Source organism: Candoia aspera, chromosome 1 (genome assembly GCF_035149785.1).
Source record: "Candoia aspera isolate rCanAsp1 chromosome 1, rCanAsp1.hap2, whole genome shotgun sequence".
NCBI classification, from domain to species: Eukaryota; Metazoa; Chordata; class Lepidosauria; order Squamata; family Boidae; genus Candoia; species Candoia aspera.
In genome coordinates this window covers 152,551,210-152,564,777 of record NC_086153.1, presented here as the reverse complement: position 1 = coordinate 152,564,777, position 13,568 = coordinate 152,551,210, and the positions used below count along the sequence as shown (strand labels likewise).

At 36.6% G+C, this 13,568-nt stretch overlaps 1 protein-coding gene across 1 annotated transcript in view; it reads left to right on the top strand.

Annotated features, from left to right (window-relative positions):
* The first annotated feature begins 2,187 nt into the window (after nt 1-2,187).
* Nucleotides 2,188-13,568, top strand: part of HAO1 (hydroxyacid oxidase 1) — a 45,962-nt gene continuing 34,581 nt past the window's right edge. The window contains exons 1-2 of the mRNA XM_063316098.1: nt 2,188-2,361; nt 10,416-10,567. Coding sequence (XP_063172168.1) covers nt 2,225-2,361; nt 10,416-10,567 — 289 coding nt within the window. The 5' untranslated portion in view covers nt 2,188-2,224. The remainder of the gene's footprint in view (nt 2,362-10,415; nt 10,568-13,568) is intronic.

Genomic DNA, 13,568 nt, shown 5'->3' with positions numbered 1-13,568 from the left:
GTCACTGCAAATCCTTCAATACACAGATTGGATCTCTATACTTTTCTCAGTCTATTGCAACATCCAAACACCTACCACATGGTTGAAGCATCTGAAGGAGAGCGTGGAAAAACACGGGCAAACTACTAACCACTGAGATGCGTATGAGAGTTTGGGTGTACTTGAACATTGATAACGCTAATGTAATATTTCAGGAGTCTAAAAGGAAATTAGATATTGGTAATCTCATGCTTCAAACAACCAACAGTGCTTCAATACATGGACATCACTAGGGGACGATTTAGAAAGGAGATAGGGAAGCTCAATTATAGCATCAAAGACATGGCCAGGTGTGGACTGTGGAACAGATCAGGAACTGCTCAAGCTCCAAGTTAATCTAAAAAGGAAAAAGAAAGCCAGTCAGTTTCGTGATATAAACAAACTCGCTACTGTGAGGAGAACATCAGAAATTGCTTTGAAATCCTGAACTTCACGGGTAGGGTACCAGAGGAACTGTAGAATGAATCTAAAGAAAGTCTTAAGGGTGAATGTGAAAAGAGACTGCCAAAGATCAAGAAACAAAGCAAACTGGATGTCAGAACAAACTGTGAAAATTGCCAAGAAGAGAAGAGAAGCCTTATCCAAGCAAAACAAAGATCTCAGGAAGGAACTTAACAAAGAATTTCAGAGAGCTGTTAGAAGAGACAAGAATTCTGTTGCAGCAAAATGTAGAAGCTCAGATGATGGCTGGAGCCAGGGCATATTGCATCATTTATCAGCAATAGTCCCAGGGGAAAAAGCAGAGGAGGAGCATTTAATGAAAAAATAATGTATTTGAAGGGCCTATCATCTGGCACTATATCATCAAATATTTTACATTTTCTACCCATGTGGTTTTCTTGGTAAAATACGGAAATGGTTTACCAAAGTCTTCTTGTCTGCCTTTGCTGTTGTCACTAAAGTGATCATCCGTTTCCACCATCTTCTTATATCGCTTCTGCCCAATGTGAATGTCTGATTGCTTTAGCTAGGTGGCTGGGATGATCTTCATCCCTTGAGTGACCCTGCTGGGGGTATGTACTCTTGGCATGTTCTTTGCTGATCCCTCCCAGGACCACCCCATCCCACCCTGCCGATAGGGCAGACTTTGTGGCCATGGAATTCTGGGAGTTGAAGTCCACCCATCTTAAAGTTCCCAAGGTTGAGAAACACTGGTCTATATTTACCAACATAGCTTTGTGAGTGCAAAACTCATGCAAAGTGATTATTTTGAAAAACATGGCATTTTTTAAAATTTAGGCATTCAGTGAGGCAGCATCACCTTTGTTAGCCAAATAAATATTTCTTCTGAATGGACACTGGTGTACAAAAAAACTAGAGCTTTGAAGGATGACTGCTTCTGTGGCATTGCTAAAATATTTCCCAAACGATTATTTGGACAAATTTTCAGAATCAGTTAAAACTTTTAAGTAGTGTTGTAATTACTCCAATAACAACTTCAGAAACAAGGAATGTGCTTTTCCACTTGGAAGAGGAAAAGAGACACAGTGTGCCAGGACAGATCTGATGCTTTGACAATGTTCTCACTAGAAAAACAAATGATGCAGTGCATGGAAGATTTTAATAGTATGCCCATCAGAAAGAAGGCCAGGCAAAAAAATATTTATAAAAGAAGACTGACCTCCAGTGAGGTTTTGGGTAGATGACTGCAGAAAGATAAAATCATATCTAATGTTGCATCTTAGGTTTTTACATAGGACTATGCGGTAGAAGAAACTTTAGTTGTAGTTTAGCTATAGAACCACTGCTGCCTATATTAGTTTATATATTCAGGAATTTGTATTATAATTTACTTTGTTGTTACTGTTTTTTTTTAAAAAAAACAACACTTTTGAGTCCTAGATAGAAACATGAGTAAATTACATGAATAAAGAGATGACATGAGGTTGGAGCAGCTGCTATAATTTGTCTTTCCAATTCTAGAGGAGTTTGGACTATGCCAGAATACAGTATTGAATATTAACTACATAGATTTATTACTTTGTTCCTTGTTCCCTTTTCTGATACATAGGAGGCACATCTTAGTTTAATGAATGTCAAAGTCCAAAATAATAGTCCAGAAATGTCTATTTATTATTTGGGTTACTTAAAAAAAGGTTTCTGAACTTTGCTTTAGTTTAATGATTAACAAGTTGAAAACTAGCAGTTCTAAATGATTTAAGAACAAAACAGAGTAATCTACATCATGTCTGAAAGACCAATTTGCATTGCTGATTTTGAACAGTATGCTAAGAAATTTCTTCAAAAATCTGTGTATGATTACTATAAGTCTGGGGCTGATGATCAACAGACATTAGCTGAAAATGTAGCAGCATTTTCAAGGTAATTAACAATTCAAATGTATTTAATACGTTGTAATTTAATTAAAGTAGAAATTAAAAACCTTACAGTATTTGAAGTGCATTCATGATGTGACTAAGTTATACTAAAAGTAAATGGGCCACGTACAATTTGAATGAACATTCATCTGCTTTTTCAGCTCTGGTATGCCAGAGGATGCCATGAAACAGAACTCAATTTTCATATGAAATATTACATTTTTGCAAGTCATTACTCTGGAAATGGAAGAGCCTTTGATCTTGGAGCAAAAAATTGTATTGTGCTCTGAAAGCAGCCCTATGACTGATATGTTGCCCTTATATCTATCAAAATAACTTAAGGCCTATTTGAATGCTTGTGAAGCAAATATACTTTGCAATCTGACAGTAAGCTAATCATAAATCTCTGATAACTATCCAATTCTTAAATCAAATGTGCAGTTACTAATTTAGGAACAAAAATATCGAAGATCTGTCTAAGATCACTGTACTTGAGGATTGGAAAGTGGCCGACATAATACCATTTTTTTTTCAAATGGTGGGACATTGAAAAATTATAGAATATTTATTATTATTTGTGTTCCTGATAAAACAGGGAAGTGTAATGGAAGATAAATTTACTAGTAAAACAAGGATGACCAAGGAGAATTTGAAGGTGGGTGAAGCCATATAATATGTGCATGATGCTGGGTTTGGCAGAAGCATTTTACTTACTGTAATGGCTAATTTAGCCAAATGTCATGTTTTCCATCTCAAAATGGGGGTAAACTGTTGTTATTCAGCAATCATGTTTAGATAGAGTCGAAAGTCACAAAAATAACCAGAGCTCTCATGCCCTTTCAGCTGCATATTGCCCAGCCAGATGCAGAAAGATGAACCTTGTTGAAGAATCAACCACTTTTGCAAGCTCAATCCTACCCTTCTAACAGTTTCTGGAGTTTTTAGCATATCAACATGCATGTGGAAAGAGATACATACCATTTGAGGCTTATCAAGAATTTTGCTTTTAGTTAGCCTTATTATGAAGGCAGATGCTGCAATGCTGAATCTGCAGATGTAGATCCAGTGGTCACAAAAGGTGGCAGGAGTATACATTCTTGCTCTGGCTCAGATCCAAGATAAATTTTGTTGGAACTTTCCTTCCCAGTCTTGACTATCTTCAGGTTACATATAGATGGCAACGCCTTCTGAACCACCTCTTCCAGAGAGGTGTCTTCTGACTGATAGTAACAATTCATGTCAACAATTGTAAATGCTCCACCAGAAAATTTACCCCCTATTTCAGTTCCTTGAAAAAATACTGATAGTTAAGTAGTTCTGTGCAAGTTCCTTAGAAATAGGCACAGAATTCCACCTTATTATTAGCTTTCATTCACTTTTCAGTGATTAGGTTAAAATTGGGAGAGTTACAGTTCTTATACAATCTTAGTTGATGATACCATCTTCAAACATTGCCCAAAATACCTATAAGAGCCATATTGGGATGGCATTTCTTGACCTTCATTTAGTTTAAACCTCTAAGAAGGATTAATGGGCCAAAATAATAGCTGCTGCACTGTAATATTCACCTTCCATTTCATAAAATAGTATGAATGAGACACTAAATGATCTATTACCAGAAATGGAATAGACCTATTGGCATAATTAATGCATCTTGCTTTGGTGTTCCTTTATATCCCTTTCACACATAAAGATCAGTAATTATGTTTAAGTTAATTAATAGAAACAAAGATGGTGAGAGGCATGGATTATGTAAGTAATTAAAGTTTCATAACATTATTAATTTTGCCTTGAATGAAATAAGCTGGATACATAATATGAGAACTTTCCTTTTTTCTCTTTGTTGAAGTATTGCGTACCAATCATTAGTTTTGCTTCTTGAAAAGCCTTAAAGAGGTCAAGGACAAAACTTGCAGTTCATCTGTGACTATGCAAAAATAATTTGATTTTCAACAACTTGTTCAGTTGACACTTTCTGGTTTTTGTGGTGTTTCTGAAATCTTAACTGATGGTTGCTGACAGCTGTTAAGGTGGGCTACACATAGTTTATTCTTAACGGTTCTTGGGAATCTGCACTGGAGTCACACCTTGATCTCAGAAGGAATAGATAGACAATGATATGGATGGAACAGATAGGATTTCCTGCTGATTAACCTAATTTTTTTTTTAAAGTATTACAGCGCTATTAATATGAGCATTATTAGACAGCTTTCTAATAAATTAATATTCTGATTAATATGACTAATCAGAACAGCTAGCTTTCAAACACTGCAGATAGCAGGATCATTCTAAAAGTGTTTAAAAACTAAGGAATTAATTTTTTCGTACTTAAATGCAACAAAGTTGGGATGATTCTGACATTTAAGAGGTGCTGTCTTATGTAGGAACAATTAATGGTGGGACGTAAAGATATTTTAGGCTTTGGTGGAAAAAAAATATATTTTCTTTTGGGTCTTAAACTGGAAGCCAGGATTGTAACTGATTAAAATACCATGTCAATGTGGTCTATTAAATAGAAACCCCCTCCCCCTCCCACCCCCCCAAAAGCTATAACAGTCTCTGCTGTCTAGTTCTGTAATTTGTTTAAGAGCATCTCCATAAGGGATAAGTAGCAGAAATCAAATCAGATGAATTCTTGTATCCAAATCAGTCTATCTTCTTCAAGAAGAAGAATAGTTCATATGCATCCTTGTAATTTTTCCATGTAGGTAATGTTATGGAAGGTTTGCCATTGCCTTCCAAAAATTTTTCAAAGTGGACTAACCTTGATGGATGTGAGGTAGACCAGCCAACCAACACTAGTCAAAGCAAAACTTTAGGGAGAGATGCTTTCATGCCTAAATGGTAAGCTAATTTTCTCCTAGTTATATAGTCATACAGCCAATCTTACCTGAACTTAAGGTTAGACCTGGCTAATATTTGGATGGGACAGCATAGAAAATTCAAGAAATGTACACTGGACTGGAAAGTCAAAAATATATCCCAGAAAAAGGCAGGGACAAACCACTTCTGTATTGTTTCTGAAGAAATTAAGCAGGAGATTGACTCTCCTAGATCTGATTCTAACCAATGAAGGAAAGCGGGTTGAGTAGTGGGAACTTTAGGAAGAAGTAACCCCATTATCTTGAAGTTCAGGATTCTGCAGAAAAAAGAAATAGTGGATAGTTGTACATGCACATTAGATTTCAGGACAGCCAGTCTGAACAAGCTTAGAGAAATACTAGGCAGGATCTCAGACAGAAATCCTCAGGTCAGAGATTGCTCAGGAGGGTTGGGGCCTTCCCAAAAATAAGACACTGGGAGTACAATCACAGCCTGTACCAATGAGAGAGGAACCACTCTTGATGCCCTGGGAGATTTTGATTAAGCTAAGAGTTAAAAGAAACATGTATAGGAAATGTAATATGAGTGTAATAACTAAGAAGATGGGTTCCACATGAGAAGACAAGAAAGAATGGGGAGAAAGTAAGCAGCTTTCAGTTGGTGTAATGATTGCCCTAGCCCCCAAATACTCAGACTCACAAGAGGCTGCTAAATGAAATCTGATTTATTAGAGTACTAAAGACAAATACAGAGAAAGCTGAGAATGAGCAAAAGCGCGCCAAATACAAACTTAAACCCTTGGTGCAAACGTATCCCGCCTCCCTCGTAACAGCCCCGCCCGGCACAGGTGCTAGCAAACGTCAGAGTTGCTAGCCTGGGAAAGTAACCTTGAGCGCAGTAGATAATACAAATACATTCCAAAGCAAAGCCAAAAGATAACCGTTCCCATCCTCCCCAGAAAGATGAAACACGCATCCAATTAATGACATGCGAAACGTTACGATGCATCAAAGACATTGAAACGGCGAACATGACAGTTGGACATCAGGAAAAATATCCTAACAGTAAGAGCTATTCCACAAAGGAGCAAGATTGCTTTGAGAGGTGTTGTTCTCACCTTGCTGGCAATATTTAACAGAAATGAAATGACCATCTGTCAGGGATGTAGATTTCTGAACTGGGCAATGAGTCAAATTAAGTCTCCAAGTCCCTCCTAAACTTTCCATTCTGTAATTCCGTGTCCATGAAGTTATCAGGAATTGAATTTGGCTTGAGGGAGCATTTACTGTGTTAAGATACTGGTCAAAAAGAAGAAAAGGATAACGAACACTTTTCCTTCCTGGTTGAGAGAAAGGGTACAAACCGAGAAGATTTTTTAGTACACAAATATCATACAGTTTAGCTTCAGTCAATGGGATACAGGATTTCTTAATGATTACCATAAACAAAGACTTTACTAAGATGACCAGATTTGGGATCATAAACAGGTCGTGATCTTGAATTTTGGAATGATGGCTCATTCCACTGTCTCATGATTTAGTATTCTTTTCCATTCAAGTTCAACATAGTGCTGTGGAAAAAAAAGTATAAAAGTTGCAGCCGGGTGCATATTGCAGAGATAAAAACTGACTTACAATTATGTTTATCTTTCAGTTTAGACAGAAAGATTAAAAGCATATGGTATTACTAGAGTATTACTTCTACGCCTTTTGCAACTAAGCAATGTCTTTAGACCCTTTAAAAGTGCAGGGAAGAGCTTGTGTAGCTTTTCAAAAACCAAGTATCTTCGCCACGCTGGAATGAACCTCTCCTTGCAACTGCGTATTTTCTCCAACAACAAAAACAAAATACATGGGAGTTTGCTCAATGCAAGTATTTTTTTAAGCTTAGTTATATGCATTCTGAAGTCTCCTAAACAAGAGATGTAAGAAGATGAAGATTTTTAAAACTCCAAAGTAGTGTTGGGGAACTAAAAGAGGATGTCATCTTCTGTTTTTGAAAGGTTCCAAGGTTTCATTCAGTCAGCTCACTTATTGGAAAATTGATTTTTTTTTTAACAAGGTCATGGTACTGATGGCCTTTTGACATACAAGGAAATCAATTTAGAATATCTTATTTCAACATGTTAAATTAAGAGAGAAAATGATCAGACTGCAGATAATCAGCTCTGATAGATTGTATCTTTGACTTTCTAAAGGCCTTTAGAAAATAAGATGCTCTTCATGACAAAAAGCAAGCCCAAAGGCAGCTTGTTTAACAAAGTTGATCACACTAAGCATGTTGTTGCTTCTTGAAGCTGAGTGCCACCAAGATTTGTTAAAATGTGCGAGATGACGGTGGGTGCTGAAATCATATAATAAGGAATTAGTAGGTAAAAAGATGCTTTCTCTGTTAATTAGAATCATTACCTCTGGGAAAGAAAGATGGTGGTGGTTGGCTCATAGTGATAATTATGTTATATTAGGTTAAATTCTAATGCTTTGATATAAGGTATTGTAGTTCCAATACTTGTGTGTGTGTGCGCCTTCAAGACAGTGTTGACTCCTGGTGACTGCTTGAACTAGTCCCTGCGGTTTTCTTGGCAAGGTTGTTTGGAAGTGGTGTGCGATTGCTTCCTTCCTAGGTCTGAGAGAGAGGGACTGGCCCCAGGTTACCCAGCTGGCTTCACGTGTAAGGCAGGACTAGAACTCACAGGCTCCTAGTTTCTTACCTTAACCACTACACCATTAAAGCTTGGATACAGAGAGAAGCCAGCACTAGAAGGACAGAATATAATGCTTTAAAGCAAACTAAAATAAATACAAATAATGTTATAGATGCTATGGGGGTATCAGGACTAGGACAGCTGTCTGAATACTTATATCTTTCAATATGATTGTCTTTATCCTGGGAAGTACCAAAGATATCTTGGATCTGAAAGGATTTTCTGCATGATCTGTGTCAGCTGCTGGAACTCATATGGTTGCCTAGATAGCATCTTTTGGTTGCATTCCATTTTCATGTCTTCCATGGTGGTGAGAAAAATGGTGCACAATTTTTTGGATTATAAACTTGGATGGTATACTGGAGAACCATGTGTTTTTTTTGTATATAATTTTTATTAAGGATTTTGGTTACAATAGTAAAAACTAATACAACCTAAACTTAAAGAAAAGAGAATAGAAAGAATAAAAACTGCAAGAAAAAAGAAAAAGAATATAATAAAGAAAAAGAATATAATAAAGAAAAAGAAAATAAATATATAAATAAGTAATTTCAACGTTCATCACAACAAGTATAAACAAATTTAGTAACTCTTCACACCCTATAAGACTATAAACAGATATCTCTTCATCCTACTTCCCATCCCTTCGCTATAAGCAAATCCATAAAACATCAACGTTTCAATGCTGGTGACAGCAAAAAGTCCATAATGGGTTGCCAGAACATTGCCCCAAAAAAAAAAAGTCTTATTTTAACTTTGATCAAAAAAATCAACTTTGACTGTTAGAAGTAAAAGGAAGGAATATAAATTGAATCTTTAATTCAATCAAATATTGCCATAGGATTTGATTTCTTTTCAGTTCTTCTTTATCCCATCATGCAGATTTCTTCAAGGTTTTAACAAGCCTCTTTTGTAGATCTAATAAGAAAATATTTTTCAGGTCATTCTCTTGGTTTATCATTTGTATTTCCCTTTTAATTTTTAAAACTCCAGCCAGTTTCTAAAGCATCCTTTTCCAAATCATTCTTTTTGGCTTGTCATTTGTAGTTCTGTACTTTCTCTATCTTATCAGATAAAATTTGTTCCACATCTCTCATTCCCTCATTAACATCTTTTGGACATAGTCTATCTATAGAGTCAGATATCGTTACTGACAATATTGTAGCTACTAATTTCTGGCTCCATTCTTCAAACATCTCCTTTAATATTCCTGATGTTATAACATTTTGTATCATTCTGTAAGTCCCAGTATTAATTGACATCAGGCTTTGTATTGCTTTCTTCTGTTTAAAATCTTCTTATTTATTTATTTATTTATTTATTTATTTATTTATTCAATTTCTATAGCCGCCCATCTTAACAAGTGACTCTGGGCGGCTTACAACAATAAAACAATTAAAAGTTACAATTACAATTTTGTCCTCTCTAGTGTCCAGTTTCTAAAATCATGAAGTGACTTACCTTTGTTATGATTTACAATAACCAGGACAGCCAAAATAAGTCTGGTTCCCACCAGAAGCTATTTAGTTTTTATAATTAATTCCAAAATCTTATAGTACAAATCAATAGTCCAAATTTAACTGGACCCTTAATCCATTTATAACCTTCTTAGATCAAAATCTTATTTAGCTTTTTGCTGTTTATTTCAAATTCTTTAAGTTCTTAAGCTTATAATTTATTTATTTTTTATTCAGAGTTGAAGCTAAACTCACCCAGTGACTTTTCAGACTTGTTCCAAACGATTCTAATGGCTTTAAGATAATATCTTTAATTTAATAATTTAATTTAATTGGCAATTTCTGAAAGTGATTAGAAAGTGCTTAGTCTCCTTTCAAAAGGATCCACCACAGTTGCGAGCAAGATGGCTAATCCATCTCCTGGTGGTCAAGCCTGCAGAAGGCCACTGTTCTGTGGTCTCCTTGTGAGGAGCAGCTGTCCAGAGCACACATGGACAATCTCCCATCCTCTCCTTGCCTGGAGAGGTTCCAACGGACTGGTGTACTCACTGGTTCTTCAGTCTTTGCTGCGGTTGTTGGCTCCGCTTTTGCAGAGACATCTTCAGTTCGCCATGCCTCCCCTGGAAGTCCCCAGAGAACCATGCTTCAAAAAGAAGAAAAACTAAATTTGATTTCATTTTCTTTACATTTAATAAAAACAAAATTTTATGTGATTACTCTCTAGTCATGTATTAAATAACTTGTGACATGAAAAACTACAATTTGGTAACCACTTTTGGTGATCTCTGGCAGGTTGTACCTCCTCGCACTAGAACCTGGTTACTGAAATTCTAGTTCAAACTCCTTGACATTTGACAACTTATCATGCTGCTTTTTATTCACTTGTTCTCCATTCAAGGCCATCTGTAGCTAACAAAGGCTGAAGACAGTGCCTTGGTCATTTCCAGATTGCAGCATTTCATGAGTCTTTTTAAAACAACTTGCTTTCTGTTAGTACCGGGGGCAGCAATTTATTGCATCTGCATCACAAATCTTACTCTATTAAGTAAATTCTGACCTTTCTCATCCATGCAGATTAAAACTATATCCCCGGATGTTGAAAAATGTGTCAACCCTGGACCTGTCAACCTGTATCTTGGGTGAGAGAATCAGTATGCCAATCTGCGTTGCAGCAACAGCCATGCAGTGCATGGCTCATGCAGATGGAGAAATTGCAACTGCTAGAGGTATGTTCTGGCTATGGAAATTCCTTGTAAAGAAATTCAGCAGGGGAGACAGTAGTATTAAGTGAAGAAGGCAGGAATATCTTCTTTCAAATTAAGGAAGTCTTATTTTCTTCACTCTGTTTTGCCTATTAAATAATCATATTTTGCATACGGAACAAGAAGTTAATATCCTTTGTTTTCTTTCCAAGCCAAGCATTATGCAACATGGCAAATAGGGATGTTATAGGGATGTTAAATTTAGAGCCAACTAATCAGGAAATGCTCTTACATTCTAGCACTGGCATCCTTTTTTAGGGTTAGAACCAATATTAATAGAACCAATGTGCTAAACTAGAGCCGAGGCAGAAGTAAGGCTTAGTTTGCACACCAGTAGGATCGCTTTTCTGGAAATACATACTATATGTAATAACAGAGTAGACCGAGGAAGCAGATCCTGAAAACACCAGTTGAAAATTGTTATCCGTAATAACATTCACTTTGGAATAAATGTGTATAATGTCAAGGAAAAAAAAGTGTTCCATATATGAATCTCCTGGGACATTTTAGTAAATATATACTATCTATTCCACTATGATAGGAATTAAACTACTTTATTCTATGGCTTTCCATCACATATATTCTTTCTAGTACTTCTCTGCATATTTAAGATAATGTAGCACATTGGAGAAAAGTCTTTTTTCCTTGTTTTTCAATTATACAGAGTATTCGTCTTATTAAACATATGGATTTACATTGCAAAATAAAGATAAGAATTATCCAATCTGAAGAAAAAGATAGAAAATCTAACTTTCATCCGGTAAAGAGGCTTGGCAGTCTAATGTTATGGCACTTGGCTTGAATGTAGAATCAGTTTTACTTAGCCAATACTGATATCTTGACTAGTCTTTAAATGTTTACTAGACCCTTTAATGGAGAAGTAGAATTGCTTCTGTACATGAACACTATTTTAGCATCTCATTTACTATGAGTCTCTGATCAAAAGTTTATAGGAATAATCACAAATACATAATAATGCATGAAGTGTGGATCAATGGCCAAGGCAGATTGAAGAACAGATTTCTCCAGCTTGGTGCCTCTGATTATATTTCACTGAGAAGATTAAATTGTTCTTTGGAATCTGCTGATGTACACAATTGTCTGCCTCACTATTAAGTCATTAGCTATGCAGCCAATACATGAAAATACCTGTAAATTTACCAATTTAAAGACTATATTGGAAAAAATTATAGGCCAATCCTGGAATATTTTCCAAGAGAAATCAGAACCATGATTTCTGGTTTATGGAAATGATTTCTAACTATGATGTCTAAAGTTTAACATGCCAGTGCCTACTTGCCTTCAGGATTTTGTATTTCTTCAGGTATTTAATGAGGGTTACCTTAGTTGGGCTGCAAAACAAGAGTCAAGTTTTTTGTATATTTCTGCTGCCCCCTATTGACCATCTGGATATTTGCAGCTATGTCCTAATTTAGTAGCCAGGATTCCCCCTGAGATGATATTGAAGGCTGAATCCTTCATCTTCCCTGTTCAGCATGCTGCCTCCGTGCAATCAAACGTTTTGAACTGAATTCTTCAGGCAACAAAAGAGTTCTAATGCAGTTCTAATTATTTTTAACCCCATTGCCATTGTAACTGAACCCATCCACCTTGCTGCTGATTGTTCTCTTCTTCTCTTTCCTTCCACCTTTCCCAGCACCAGAGCTTTCTCCAGGGAGCCAGGTCTTTGAATAATGTGTCTGAAGTAGGGTATCTTACAGAATACTGAAACAAATCATACATAACTAACCTGTTATGCTGGTTGTGAGGATAACATTTGGTTGGTCTATATGAACTCCTTGGAGGACAACTGGAAGGCAAAATAAGTATTTTATATATCTGGAAATCAATTTACCAAATGCTACCAAAAAAGTGAGGGGAGGGATTTGTTTCCCCCCTGGTCAGTTCATAGTTGTTAGTTTTCAATCCATTGTTTGTTTGTTTCTGCCTCAAAACTGAATGAGCAAAAGAAATACAGGTTAGCCTAGTGTTCCATTTATTATTGTTGTTTATTCGTTCAGTCGCTTCCGACTCTTCGTGACTTCATGGACCAGCCCACGCCAGAGCTTCCTGTCGGTCGTCAACACCCCCAGCTCCCCCAGGGACGAATCCGTCACCTCTAGAATAGCATCCATCCACCTTGCCCTTGGTCGGCCCCTCTTCCTTTCGCCCTCCACTCTCCCTAGCATCAGCATCTTCTCCAGGGTGTCCTGTCTTCTCATTATGTGGCCAAAGTATTTCAGTTTGGCCTTTAATATTCCCTCAAGTGAGCAGTCTGGCTTAATTTCCTGGAGGATGGACTGGTTTGATCTTCTTGCAGTCCAAGGCACTCTCAGAATTTTCCTCCAACATCACAGTTCAAAAGCATCGATCTTCCTTCTCTCAGCCTTCCTTATGGTCCAGCTCTCGCAGCCATATGTTACTACGGGGAACACCATTGCTTTAACTATGCGGACCTTTGTTGTCAGTGTGATGTCTCTGTTCTTAACTATTTTATCGAGATTTGTCATTGCTCTTCTCCCAAGGATTAAGCGTCTTCTGATTTCCTGACTGCAGTCAGCATCTGCAGTAATCTTCGCACCTAGAAATACAAAGTCCTTCACTGCTTCTCCATTTATTATACTTAAAAAACAAGTGTAACATGACACACATACACAAAAATTAACAATTTTTTTTCACATATGTTCCATCTGAACAGCTTAGCTTTGCATATTCTTGCCTTTCTGGCCCAAAGGCTGTAATAATGGTTTGATTTGATTTGCATATCCTTGCTATGTGAATGAGGATAAAGGGGTTCTTTAAAAGGGGTAATAAAATAATTGAATTACGTTTCCATTCAAGGAGTATAGCAATTAAAGTTTTTTAAACTACACTTTCTATTTAATTTACATTTTGATGCCATTCATAAAGTGGCCTATGAACTTTGTGGTTGAGCTACAAAAATGGCTAGTTATGAGGGAATGGG